The sequence below is a fragment of the Amblyomma mixtum genome, chromosome 1 (assembly GCF_055824585.1).
Source record: "Amblyomma mixtum isolate Tamu chromosome 1, ASM5582458v1, whole genome shotgun sequence".
NCBI classification, from domain to species: Eukaryota; Metazoa; Arthropoda; class Arachnida; order Ixodida; family Ixodidae; genus Amblyomma; species Amblyomma mixtum.
Window position 1 is genome coordinate 187,153,624 of NC_143012.1, and position 14,933 is coordinate 187,168,556.

At 47.5% G+C, this 14,933-nt stretch overlaps 1 protein-coding gene across 3 annotated transcripts in view; it reads right to left on the reverse strand.

Moving 5' to 3' along the window:
• LOC149370255 (uncharacterized) overlaps positions 1–14,933 on the reverse strand; it is an 80,280-nt gene that overhangs the window by 27,553 nt on the left and 37,794 nt on the right. For 2 of the 3 annotated variants that reach the window (XM_089560767.1, XM_089560755.1), the window contains exons 3-4: positions 12,517–12,726; positions 1,214–4,831 (exon numbers count right to left, since the gene is read on the reverse strand). The exons of the other annotated variant lie outside the window; for it this stretch is intronic. In XM_089560767.1, coding sequence (XP_089416893.1) covers positions 3,011–4,831; positions 12,517–12,726 — 2,031 coding nt within the window. In that variant the 3' untranslated portion in view covers positions 1,214–3,010. Of the gene's footprint in view, positions 1–1,213; positions 4,832–12,516; positions 12,727–14,933 lie in introns of those variants that run through there. 3 annotated transcript variants of the gene reach the window in all.

Sequence of the window (14,933 nt, forward strand, 5' to 3'; positions counted from 1 at the left end):
GTTAATGGCAGATGCAACGCTCTTTGTGGTGTGATACGCAGCGTCAATACAGACCCCTTCTTCGCACCGACCCAACTTGTGAATTTCATTCAGATGCCACGCAATTTAGACAGACGTGATCGTAATTGCCTGCACCGAATTCGTCTGGCCGTTGCCTTCACTAAATTCTATATTTATAAAATTGGTGTATCAAGTAGCCCTCTGTGCTCGACATGTGGTGTGCGCGAGGACCTTTAAGTGCTTTAGGACTCCATCAGGACGGCCCCGTGCACCTGGAGCATGTCCTTGGACCCTGGAGTGATGCGACTTCGGCTGCGCAAGGGACAAAAGTATTCTTAGTTTTTCTCAGGGACACGGGCTTAGTGGGCATCCTTTGATAATCGTGTGTTTGTGAGTGTTGAGTATGCTTGATGTCACCTTTCTTTTTTCTATTTCTCTCTCTCTTTCGCCCTCTTCTTCCACCCTCATCTGGAGTAGCATGCCAGGCTCATAAACAGGCAGACCTCTCCTTTATTCATTAAAGTCTCCCTCTCCCTCTCTCTCCTGCAGTGCAGCAGGGGCAACCTGGTCATGTTCCAAACAGAATACAGGGTTGCCATCACGGAGATACATCGTGAACTGGGGACACGACGCCTCCAAGCACCAGCTCATGGGGAAGGTTCCGACGCAACACCTCAACGGCAGCAACCACTGGCAAGCCTGCAGTGAAGGTGTGTCACTACAACCAGAAAAGGGACGCCCCCCGAGTAGAGCATCAGACCACTGCAGAGGCCCATTACAAGTGACGAGGTACTGACAAGAAGCCATACCCCATGGAAGGCTGGACTTGTAAGACACTGGGAATCATGTCTGCTCTCAAAGTGAGAGGTGCACATGGCACTGGCCTAGGCCACGACAGGAGCCTTAGTTAAAAAGCCTGTGCTGAAAGCTGGATTTATATGTGTTTTCTCACTTGAATAAAGCAGACAGTTTGGTTCCTTGCTTGGCTCAGTCTACGCTGCTGTGGGTTGTGCGTGCAGCCCACAGTACGTAGAAAAGAGCTCACTGTCAAAGTGCATAACAAGTGCATAACGTATAACACGGCTTATTATCTGCACACATACCTATCGTACTCATCCATACATAGCACTATCTGGACCCAAAATACACAACTCAAGCGCTAAAGGCACCATGGCCGCCAAGGTTACAAAAAAATGACAGCAAGTTGAGCTGCTTAGCGAAAGGAAACTTCGTTTAATAAATGGTAAAAATGTTTCCATAAATCATTACATAACTGCACAAGGCACCCTTTGGAGAAACACATTTGATGTACAGTGAGGGCAAAAGTCTATAAGCACGATGAAAATGAGCGTAACACAGTACAATGACAACAATGCCCATTGTCCAAGGCCATGAGGTTCTTGGCTCAGATGCTGAATGGGTACAGGACTCACCAAATGGTCACACAGTGCGAGTCTCATTTTTGCACACTGCTTGGCAAATAAATGACAGCGAATGAAACAGAGCAAAGGCAAGTGAGCCCAATCTATGCTCACAACAGTAGCACTTTCCCACACCAGTGGCAAAGCTGCAAGGCACACTGTGGCTGCATCATATGCATCACTTAATACCTCCTCTCTATGTAAACGTGATAGACCGATTGATATGTACTGTTCAGCTGCAGATACTTCGTCCGATAAACACAAATAGCTTTTCACCTAACATGGTTTGGCATTCCTTTACAACAAACCCCACACCATACAGGTCAACGGACCTCATGCATTTCTTTCTCGTTCTGTCCTTCTTTGCTTCCCTCAGGACAAAGTTTCAGCAACATACTGGTATTGTAGCCAATGCTCCTCCAAGCCATTCAGTATAAAGCCTAAGAAAAACATTATGAACGCTTTCTCTTTGGAGCGAAAAATTGGCATTGCAGCAAGCATAGCATTAAGGTCATGTACTTTCTGCTCCAAACAGCAGTAGCTAAATTCCTCTCAAGTAGAATCTGGCTTCTGAGTTTTTTTGCGTGTAAAACTAATTAGCATTTCTAATTACTGCATCCATTGCTGCCATGAGAATACAAGCACATAAAAAGGCAACATTGTAAAATACATTCAAACTCTTCACTGTTAAGGTCAACCAAAGCTTCCAAAGCACCATGATGCAACTGCGAAAGCCAAACTACCGACACTGCACAGTTCATAGGCTTGTGAACGTTCCTTTTCGACATTCTTTGCTGTAACGTAAAACTTAAAACTGTAAAGCAGCCAAGGAAACACAGCTGCGCTTTGTCTAATCCACCTTAAATACATATTCCTGCAGCTGAGAGACATTCTTTGAAAGTGTATATCTCTTAGAACAGAGGGGAAAACTTTACTTGGTCTGCACCTTTTCGGAGAACTGCAAAAGAATGCAAACATGGCATAATGCTGTAAGATGTTCTAAGGCTAGGGAAGCACACATTTTTTACACTTTAGTGAAAGGGCAGTGTTTGGAATTATTTTTAAGCTGTGGAGGTGATTAAGAAGAATACAAATAAATTAACAGCAGTGATTCTGCCTACGGCTAAACAGCACAGGCCAGAACAGATGGGTTATGAACCATGACTAGGTGTATGAGTAAAAAAATAGTGAGGCAAGCATCAATGTTTTTTGCAGAAACTCTACAAATGAGCTCTCTAGCAAAACAACTCCACATTGGACAAAATTTACTGCACAGAACGGGGCTTCGTGAACAGCCAACAAGATATGAAAGCAGCATGAGACACTGCACTGGGCATACAGCTGCAGCTTCCTGATAACAGGCACAAAAGTGAAAAAGAAACTGCAACGTGCAGCGCATCCAGTAGTAAGGCCCTCCCAGAGAGTGCAGAAGTGTAAAACCATAGCTATTCTGTTGAGACGTTGCAAAGTTCCAGTTCCATACTGAGCCCCAGTGATGCATTTGTGGAGTTGAGAAAAAAAATGAGAGAAAAGACCACATATTGCACAAAGGGGATGGGGCAGCCATGCTTGTCATCAGCAGCCAATCTTCATGGTCGTTTCCTCTTGCGTGACTTCGGCCCCGCTGTCTCATCCAGCACGTCACTGATGCGCAAGAAGGCCCGCACACGCAGCCAGGCATCCACATCAAGCTCATCGATTTGCTTTCGCCCATCGAGTCTCTCATAGCAGACGAGTTCACTGCACACAACGCCAGTAATTTGCCAGAAATCCATCTGCACACGTCGCCTGCATTCTGCAAGCATTTGGTTCACTTCTGCGGGGCTGTTCTGGAGTTTAAGCAGAACATTGGACATCACCTGTGGATGCCATGACACTTGCTCAAAAGCGGCTGCTGCCCGCTTAACGGACGAACCTAGCACAAATGCCACAGCGCACTCAACAAGTGACAGGTTGCGCAGACACAGTTGTTCGACAATCTCCAATATGCGAAGGTCGTTGGGGCAAGATGGGATGCATATATGGGTTAGCGTGTAGCTATTAGAAAGCAGCTGAGCCAGGTTCTTAAGCACTGCCCATAACTCAAGGTAGCCAGCATTCAAGTAGACAAGGTGATACAACTTCCTGCTGGCCGCCACCCACCTGCAGAGCTCGGTGACATCGCTGGACTCCATGTACCAGTCATTGATGGAGAGTTTCTCTAGCGTTGTGTTCTTGCAGAGGCCCTCGACAACAATGTGGCTGCACTCCTTGGAGATACGAAACACAAAGGAGACTTCTTTCAAGGCTCGTGTTGAAGATAAGTAGTTGGCAAGGAGGGACATGTGCTCAGTGCCAATTCTGCAATGCCCAGCTTTGAGCTCTAACCTGGTGATGTGGTCATGCACAGTGACGGCCGTGACAATGCTGCGAAACCTCAATGGATCCAGTCCCGACAACCGGTGGTGCCCCTTGCCCAGAATCTTGCCACATGACTGCAGGGCCGATATGAATGCCTCTGGCTGTGAATCACAAGAGTCCAACCTGACCTTTTCGGCGATGTGCATGTCTCGCAATGTGCAGTAAAACGTCTCGGAGAAGGACTGCAACGTGACACCAGCAAAGGTGATCTCCTCCAGAGAGTGACAGGCAGTGGCTGCTTCCAAGAGCAGGCGGACCCACTTTTCGGGGAAAGAGGCTCCAGTAAAAGCGAACCTTCGCAGCGAAGATGTCCCCAGCAAGGCCGTCACGACAGCAGAGACCATATCCTCTTCTGCAAATGCAGCACTTTCACTTCCATAAGAGAAAGGAGACAAGCACTGCAGAAACTTGACCTCACGTAGGGTTGTGTTATGAGTAGCGAGACTAGCAAACCACCGCAGGATGGAAGGCTGAAAGTAAAATTTTTCGATGGCCAGCGAGTAGAGAGTTGAGTTCTTCTGGAGGGCCTTAAAGACGTTCTCCAACTCGGATATATATAAGCTGAAATTGCAGCAAATTACAAGGTTCTTCACTGTTGCATTGTGAGCGAGATAATGACAAAAGGCATCTCCGCATTCACCATGTAGCATTGAAGAGGAGATCAGGAGGCTCTCGATGCTCACATTTTTTTCCAATGACTTGAAAAGCGTCACCAACTCATAGAACAGCCGAAAATTCGTCACATCAAGGATGCGAAGAGACTTGGAGTTGGTGACAAAGGCAGCAAAGGCATCCTCAGCAGCCTGCAAGTTGCCGGAGGTGAGTAGATGCGCATTCCAAGACAGCTCCACAATGTGCTCAGAGTCACGTATGGCGGCGGTGATGCTCTCCACTGCTGTGGCTCCCAGCGAATACGTGCCCAGTCGAAGTCTTCTCAGCACACCCTTCCTCAATGCGTCACAGAAAAGCTCAAGGTGGCCCGGAAGCATCAAATGCACCTCTTCAATTACCTGCACGTCAAATGAAAGGCAACACAGGGAAACATTTCAGCAGAGTAGCAGAGGATGCTCATTTTGTTGTTTTAGAAGACATAACTAGCACACCTTCTTTCTCAACTTTTACGTAGTTTAAAAAAACCATAATTCAATGGCCGCAGGCATGATTTTCCTAGACAAGCAGGCCTGATGGTAAGTAGAGGGCACTAATACGCAGTGGCAGGGAAGCCTCAAGACAGCATAAACCTGGCAACTGGCGTCGTCACACTGGCAAGCAGTGACATCACCAGAGAGGAGAAATCCCACTGGCAGAAGGGAGGTGACATCACCAGTCTGGTGGACGTCCGTTGCCTGGGGGAAAGTGGCATCCCCAGGCCAGATTCGTCTGTGTGAAGCCTGCACCAGCCCACCGTGGCAGGCATGTGTGGGAACAAGACACTAAATAAAATAAAATGATTACGCACATTAGAAGAAAAACAAGAAGTACAAGAACAATCAGTAACTGCGCAAAAAGGTCGGCGCAAGATAGAAGAAGCACACGGGGCGAGCGCACACTAACAACAGGTTTATTGCACCAACGCCTCCTTCCTTCAAGAACAACGCGCATGCACACTGACCACACAGAGACAAAAAAAAAACGTAATCATCTCGTCAACCTGAGAAATTCCAACTCCTTGCGGTACAACTGGATGTACGCCTCACTAACACATCTGTCAGGCCCTAATCTCACGATTTCCAAGGCTTCAAGAATTTCGCGTTCTTTCTTTTCTCTCACACATCCTGTAGCCTTAGTCCTGCCGAAAAGTGGAGAGAATTCTTAGTCATCATGCTTGCAGGTCTTAGAGTGCCTAGGCAGATGCTGATCAATGAACCAGCAAAGGAATTCGCATGCTCTAGTAATCTTATGCTGATGCAGCGGCCGGTTTGCCCGACATACACCTTGCCATCGCGGAGTGGAATCGCATATATTACTTTCATATATTACTTTCGATCTACAATGCACAAACCTGTTCCTGTGGTTAGTGCCACACTCAACCTTCTTTTGTTTATCTTTCCTCGCTAAACTTCACAAACGCGACAGTTTGCAAGGCGCAGAAAAAAAAGACCTCTGCCCCGAATTTCCCACCAACCCTCTTCAGGCCGTGCGAGACCCTGTGACCACAGGGTATAACTTCACACTTACGCCTCTCCTGTGTATCCGCCCTGGAGGCGTTGAGTTGGGGAGTAAAGACTTCAGCAGGGACTCAGCAACTGCCTGAAACCAGTAGACCGAAGGCAATCAACTTGAGCACCAAAGCTAACCTGAACCTTATGTGGACAGGTCTTGGCTAGCGATGCCCTGAGGCAGGTTGATGCAACAACCCTCTTAACCAGCTTCGAATGTCACGAGTCAAAGGGCTACAGTGCCTTTTTTGATCAAGGCATGTTCGCCCAGCAGAGGTGGTCAGGGTCATTAAAAAAACAACCCCAAAATCTAAGAATTGGAAACAAGAGTTTTCAGGAAATTCAATGGTAAAATTCATGGTAAATGCAGGCTTAAAAGATGCTAAAACCTCCCTTGCCACCTGTGTAGATTTATCATTGTGGTCAATATTTAAAAGGGTTAGAAATTCTTGAAGCATTGAAAATCACGAGATTAGGGCCTGACAAATGTGTTAGTGAGGCGTCCATGTAGTTGTACCACAAGGAGTTGGAATTTCTCGGATTGACGAGATGATTACGGTTTCATTGCGAGAGCAATACTACGCCAGGTCTAACCTCTCGTCGCGTGGTCCGTGGACCCCCTGCTCCTTGAGGAGCAGCCGCCGCGCCTAACAGATGGTGTGACGTCAGCCTCTCCGTTGTGACGTCAGCTTGCTCTCTTCTTCGACATTATGCGCGCGCGCGGCACTGCCACGTCACACTGGCCAAAGCGCGACCCTCTACTCCGACGCCACTTGACCACCGACATCTTCGGCGTGCTCTGACGGTGCTGGCATCGAAACGAAACGTGCCTATTCTGCGCCGAGCGCGTCGAAGCCACGAACCCAGAATGCACCGCGCGCGCCGTCTGCGGAGCACGTAGCCGCTACTCAGAGGCAGCAGGCCAGACGAATGAAATTCTGCGCATGCGCGCCGCTTGTCGCTCGGTGCTGTTTCGCGTCGACGCAGCTGGAGTATAGGGGCAGAATTTCAGCCCGTTCGCAGTGTCGCCAACGTGACGCGTCTGACCACAACCGCGGCGCATGCGCGCGCCGAGAACATAGGAGCATAACAGAGGTTAGTGTGCATGCGCTCTGTTGCTGAAGGAATGAGGCGTTCGTGCAATAAACCAGTTGCTAATTTGTGCATGTCCCGTGTGCGTCTTCCCTCTTGTCCCATCCTTTTTGTTCAGTTATTTACTGTTCTTATACTGTCATACCAACTAGCGCCTTACCACACTCTTCTAAAAACGAGAACATTGCTGTGTGTAATGTGTAGTAACAAGGGCCACACAATGAGGCTCTACGCTCTCGCATCACCACGAATAGCCGGGCAAGTGTCCCACAAGTTCTTCTGTTCAGAAACAGCCCACAGCACACATGACGAACGGGCACATTTCAAACGCAAAGAGCACTGTGCGCGACTGTCTCTTTAATTGCAGGCCTTATTACAGAATGCATGTATGATGACATAGTCCTTTGTTATCCACAAAGAGGTGGGGCAAGTGGTATACAGTCGATCCCGGATGTATCAAACTCGAAGAGGATAACGAAAACTTTCGATATAGTGATAATTCGAAATATAAATTACACCTATTAGATGCTTATTACAAAATTGCGCACATCTCGGACATATTCCTCGGGATCGCGGCAAGTGGAAACTCACCGATTTGCTCCTCCAAACTGCACAAAAAACGGAAGCACAGCGGCACGACCACTGCACTTCATTTTGCGAGAAAGAAGTCCGTGAGCTTAGCTTGCCTCTTCTTCTGCACAATAAAGTTCATTAAGCTGCTCTCAAGCTTGTTGATAGTACCCAAATGTGAAAGTCCAGTGCCTTCCATTGCGGCAAAGCAGCGATGAATGACTCTGAATGCGGATGCAAGTTTAGCCACAGTGCATGGCGGCTGGGTCTCTTCGCCAGAATGTTCACCACTGCTCGGGTCCGCTTCCTCAGTATCAATGATGTCAGCCACAATCTCAGCATCAGCATGATTCGCAACGGCTTGCACATTTCGCTTTTTCCACGAGCATCAGGCCCTTGACATCGATGTTCCTGGCACGTGTCTCTAAGAACCAGCCGTACAAAGCTTTCTTGACCTTGCTGTAGGTCGGAGCACGCTTACGACACGCTCCGGGGTGACTGGATTACACTGCCTTCAACTTCATGTCGGCTTTGTTCTTCAGGATTGTACTCTGCGCGTTGTGAGGAATTCCGAATGCATCGGTGACCAACGACTTTTTTCTCGTCAGCCTCCACCCATCGAATGATGTCCGCATTAGTTGACAAGTCTATATTCTTAGGTTTTTCCACGTTCATGGCTCCCAAACATGAGACCAAAGCGAAAAGAAAAGACATGGCACCACACAAGTCACAAGCGAACTGACAGTGGCCTCACGAACAAAGCAAAGAGAACAGCCACCGCACCGAAATCAGTACCACACCAGTCACATTCGCAAGCAGCACTGACAGCAGGAACAGCAAAAATGGCCAAAACATTGGCGATGGCTAGCTAATGTCACTTGTTTTGGCTACAGAGGAGTCAGCCAACAAGCATGTAGAAATTGGGCGCCTGCAGGCCTGCAGCCAGCATGGTTTCTCTCTTCCCAGCTCCTTACATGCACCTATTACTGTACCCCTATGGCCATTCCTATTTCCTTTCACACACCAAAAAAGTCGAAAAAAGTTTGTTCCCTCTCATATTAAAGTACGGGATGCACACCAGCCGTAGAGGATTAAGGCGCAGATTCCATCGACCGGGATGACCACGGTGGCGGCAACAGCAACGGAAATTTCGACAGGTCGTTTGATGCCGCGATGACCCCACCAAATAAAGGATGACTGGCTGGGAAGCAGCTTGTGGAGTTCTTCCCCCGCTCGGCTCGGTGCAAACGATCTTCCCTTTGGTTCCCTGCAAGACGCGACAGACAATGGACAGATGACAGGGGAAAAAGGGAACGGTGTCTTCCAGTAATTGACCGTGTCTGACAAGAGCCCTCCCGAGCGGAGACAGCCCGCCAAGGTTGTGACCACAGCGCTGCACCTGTGTTTGGATGGGCACGTACAGCTTGGGGCGAAGTAACAGCGGACCTCCGAATCCTCCTCGCCAATTCCCTCGGTGCCTCCGCGTGCTATGTGCTGTGCAACTCTTCCGATCTGTGCCTCGTGTTGAATTGGCCACTGCCTTGAGAAGGGGCGGAGCCTTAGGGTATTCAACAAGCACCCTAAGTGAGAACAAAAGCTGTGGGCCCTGCCCAAAAGGCTCATCCAGTCACTCGACGCTATGAACTCTGAAATGCTGACTCTCTTTCTTCAGAATGTAAATACGTTTCTTCAAAGTGTGAGTAAACCTGCTGGTGTTTTCGTTCTCAAATGTCAACTTCCATCCATCCTTGTCCCTTCTCCGGCCCAACCACACTACCCTACATCACAATAACTGATCGTGCTACTCGAGCCGTAAGAACTGGTGGCAGCAGTGGAATGCTGCTACCCAGCTCGTAACGCCCCTGCAAAGTTCCCATTACGTGACTTTTACTTGTGCAGCTCCGCGCTGTCCAAGGCCAATGCCGCGCGCGACATATTTCGGATCATGAACCCCATTAGGAGAAGCCAGTTTGCAGGAGCACACACTAATGGAGGAAGCCCACTTCCAGGGTGGGGTGTACTGGGAGAAGCGCACTTGCAGGGGCGCGGCACCGCACGGAGTTCGATATATCAAATATGGGGTGCACAGATGTTCGATAAACGCAAACAAATTTGCAATACTTTTGCATGAGATCCCAAAGGTGATTTTACAACTGTTCGATACAGGCAATAATTTGATATATCTGGGATCGACTGCACTAGGTGGTGTTAGCCTACAAGGACTGACGCAACTGCGATATTGGGAGGCAATGCACAGCGGCAGCAGAAGAAGCCCATTCTTTCGGTTCCACTTCCCTGAAAGCTACAACATCAACTTTCCGGAGGTGAATTAGTGTGACATTTTGTAGCGTAGAACTGAGTATGTACACCATTTCTGACGTTGACTTGATGACGAACGCTGCGCGTCCTCAGAGATAACCCTGTATTGCATGGTGCTTTAGAAGGTTTCCAATTCCAGCACAGACAATTCTCCCATATGAAGTCGCTCAGAAAATCCACTTAGTACATGTGCAATTGCTGAGCTACACCTCATGAAGTAGATATCTACTTTTTAAATGGAGTGCTGCACAGTCACTGATGTAAGTCAGCTGTGCATATGAAAGTGCCTCCTTCCCGAGCCACTTGTAGACCTTGATGACAGCAGAGCATGCGTGGGCCTAATTTTAGAGTGTGTCGTCCGTTATGATAGCAAAGCTAAAGGCTCAATTTCCTTGTCATGACGATGCAGATGAACAGGAAAGCTTGACACTTTTTTTAATAGTGGTACGACTGTGTTTCTTTGAGCACGACAGCTGTCCAGTTTTCCACAAATTCAATGTGTGAGACAATGGTAAATTTCAGGAAAACTCCTTTTGCTAGCTTAGGGGTGTCGCCTGGAGACACTTAACAAAACCATGACTTGTCCATTTTCTCACACAGTCTCGAAGGTGCGCTATGCCCAGGTTTGCTTTTCCTTTCTTATTTCAATGCCTTTTCCACACACACAATGCATGGGATGCTTCTTCCTCGCCTGGAATTGCAAGTCTAGACACCACAAGCGATCGAGCAAGAGGATACTCTTAAAACTTGCAAGGGACTCTGTGATCAGTGTCATGACATGAAAACTGATGTAACTAAGCCTCAGAGATCCAGGCACAAACAAAAAAACTCCTGAAACCACTGCAGCTCCCTTGTGAAAATAGCCACAGATGGCCATATCTGTATTTCACTTTCTGATCTTTCCTAACTTAAAAAAGCTCCGTTTCCCGTGGAAGTGGCTCCTTTGTCATTAGAGCCCTGTAGTTTTACCATCACAGGCACACACAAATTTGTCCTTGGTATCGCTTTAACCTTTTATAAAGCACAAGCCGTGTTGTGTGCATGTCTGACATGTTTAGAAATGGTAAAATTTCTCCCAAAATGACTACAGGAGCTGAATGCCATCACATCTACTGCTACTACTGTTTCTAGCAAACTGGTTTTGCAGAAAGAAACGGGTATACAGCTGTACCAACGACTTTGTAAAAAGACCTAAAATAAGGTTCATATTCTTAACTCAGTGTGCCAAACTGTGAACCTTCACTTGTACAAACACATCATCATCCTGACTACGCCCACCGCAGGGCAAAGGCCTCTCCCATGTCTCTCCAATTAACCCTGTCCTTTGCCAGTTGTGGCCACCGTATTCCCGCAAACTTCTTAATCTCATCCGTCCACCTAACTTTCTGCCGACCCCTGCTACGTTTACCTTCTCTTGGAATCCACACTGAACACCAAGGAGGCACACTGGTGAAAGATAAAACACACTGAATGGCTTCTATGACAGTTCTGAAGAATTCAGCATGCAAGCATACCGCATTTTCCGGTGTATAAGACGCACCCCTGTATAAGACGCACATGCCATATATGCAGGCTGTCATTGAAAAAGTTGGTATATAAGACGCACCCGTGTATAAGACGCACCCCAATTTAGCCAGTTAGGCTAGTGAAGCTTAATTAAACACGCTTGCATGACCATCACGAAATTCACCGTACCGGTGAGAAATTCTTAAGCAAACGCTAAGTGATCGAAAAAGGCAACACTCACGCCATACCCGCCCACGTTTTAGAAAAAAGAAAGAACGAAAGAGCTCTCCCATATGTCCATAACAACATTTTATTTCTACTTAAAACCTTCGAAGTCTTCATCTTCGAATGTGCTATCAAAAATTTCGCCCATTTCTGGAGGCAACGCGGCTGACACATTCTCTTCTCACTACATACACGGAGCAAAGAAAGTTGCAAAGGGTGGCTAAAAAAGAACGCCGGCTTGTCTTGGCTTGTCCTGACAATGGCGAGAAGCGTGTTTGTCGCCATCTTTTGGCATTTCACATTACTTTTGCTTGGGGCCTCTGAAACTGTGCGTGTTTGTGATCCAGGAAGTCGTCATCCCCGTCGTTTCATGATAAAGTTCACTTAAAAAAAGTGGCTCATGGCGGTCCACGAATTGAAGTATTAACCGTGTTACAACCGCGTCATTGGTAGTGATACTTTTTCGGTGAAAAAACTTGAACAAGAGCCTGAGTAATTTCTGAACTCGCAAAAAAAGGAAAATTTAGCGTATAAGACGCACCCTTGTATAGGACGCATCAACAAGATTTTTGAAAAAAAGCCGCGTCTTATACACCGAAAAATACGGTATGGTACGCAGGGGCACCGTTTCCCTTTTCCTGGCATTTGAAGGAAGTGGGACATGTGTCTGCACAAAGGGTTAACACGCTGGAGGTCTTAAAAGCCATGCCACTCACATGCAGCAGTATGAAACAGTGCAGTGTTCACACCACCTGAGGCACAAAAATTTGTTACGGTGGACGCCGTTTGGATCAGAGGGCAAAGACTAGCTTGAAGCCACGCACCTCAACACAGCAGTGCCTGGTCAGGAGGCAGTGCAGCAGTACGGCCTGGGTGTGCTGATCGGGTGTCCAGCCGGGCATGAAGTGGAGAGTGAGGGCGATCCTGCCCGGTGCAACCTCGAAGGCCTTGATGCCCACGCGGTAGAAGCACTCGTTCAGCACTGGCAACAGATGCAGCACCACAGGACATGTGGCAGTCGGATTGGACCAGCACTGCGATCAGAGATGGTGGACCAGCAAGCAGCTGTGAACAGGGCTGACATGTCCCCAGCAGAGTTGCTGCAGTGCTGTTCCACAAGGCAGCCAGCACAAAGCATGACAAAGGAGTGCCAGTCAAAGGGAAATGAAAACTGGTTATGAGGAAAGGCGCAGTAACAGTCTCTCCTCTACACTGTATTACAATAAGCATGCATGTGAACGCCCAGATTGGATACATAGCAGACAACGCTGCCAAAGCTAGCGTGCCTGTTCGCGCAGGCTAAGTCCGCACGCAAAAAGTAGTTCGCCGTACAGCCAAGACGAACACAAACATATTTCGTAGCGACAAATCTTAGGTGCCGCGACTGGCTGGACTCCGGCCACGACTGGCCGGACTGGCCTCCCGGACTTCATTTTACCTCTCGCCACATTTTCGTCCTGCGACTCGTCGAGATTTCGAGAAGCAAAAAGTACACGTGGCGGTGTGATACGCGGTTGGCAAATGGCTTCTACTAAATCCGCGCCCAAAAAGTAGTTCACACTCCGTGAAAATTATAGCCAGAGAGCCCGAACACTGAGCGCCTCACAGCTTCGACCGTGATTTTCAATGCTACTACATCGTTTTATGCTGCTCTTTGTATTCGTCCAAACAATGACCGGAGTTTCGAGAAGAACGAATGATACGTGGCGGAGTAAAATAGCTTCGCAGACGCACTACTTCAGCAACCTCTGCAGCGTTGACTGCTATGTATGAAACGGAGTACAGAGCAGCAGCAATGCGCACTTTGAACGACCTTCACACGGGGGGGGGGGGGTTTCCTGTCCCCTCGCGCTGCACGATCATGGTGCAGTTACCGTGCCCTACCTCCACGTGCAGACCAGCCACCTGTGTAAGAAGTGCCTTGGTGCTTTTGTTGTGTGATTGCATTTTCGGTGCATTGCAGATTAGCTCGGCAACAAGAACGCTGGTATGCCTGAGGACGTAGGCCTGTACATGTTTTATGCCTTCACTAAGTTGTGATTTTTTAACCATTTACAAGCAGGAATACGACGACAATTAGGTTTATACTCTCCAGTGAGATGTATCAAACTTGGGAAGTGCACGGAGCACCCCATGATCACATCTGCCGCTACTGGTATATTAGGGGCCCAAATGTAATATAATCATCCCACGAAGCAGCGTCAGCCTTTGTTGTTCCTCGCTGAACATGCGAAAAACTTTGGCACAAAGTGACGCTAAATTCCTCCGGAGGAACACAGTGCATGAAAGGCTTGAAGAATTGAATGTTCGGTACTAGCAAGTGAACTTGAAATCTAAATCTTTTAGGCACGCCAACAAATAAGCAGACCATACTTCATGCTGTCAAAGAAAATAAACCTGCAGAGCTTCACTGTAAAAAAAATTTATTTGCAGTATGCGCACTATTTAAGGCAGTAACATGAGCACCTTACCGCACTGGTCCCCACTTAATACTTCGTGATCACTTGAGTACATAGCATGTCCCCTTGTTCTTTGGCCCAGCCATTTGAAACCTGAAACACTGTATTCTAGAAAGCGAAAACTGCTTGCGAGTTATACGGTTCTGTGCCTTTCTGCAGCCTCGTCATTACCATTTTGGTGAGCCTCGCTGAATAAATGCATTCGCAAACATTATGTCGAAAAAACCTGGCCGCACAATAAAAGAAATGCCAATTTTCTGCAGCATGCAGCTCCACACAAACCTAGAGATTCACTTTTATCTTGTTATGCTTACGATGCATGTGCACAAAATGGTAATGAGGCAGAGCAATAATTATATCATAACACATGCCACGCAGTTAACCAAACGACGAAAACATAGAAGATAACTCAACTGCTGCTTGGCAATAGTCCGAATCTCTTTTAATAAACATATAAAAGGAATACTTCCCTCATTCGATGGGGAATTATGCATATCCTACAAGTAAATACCTATGGAGCACAAAACAAAAAAAAAAAAGGCTTTTAAAATTTCTTAAAAGTATCCTCGGCCCACCTCTCCAGACACGTACTGCAGCTCCTGATATTCAGAATGATCTCTCTGGCAATCTGTGCCAGCACACCTAACCTCAACTTATGTGTTAAGAAATGAGTCGTTAATATTATTCTGCACTATCAATACGCCATACCACATCAGAAAATTCGGACAAATATGATAGAGGACGTGAAAAGCCAGCACAAAGCTTTTGAATGCTGAATCTGT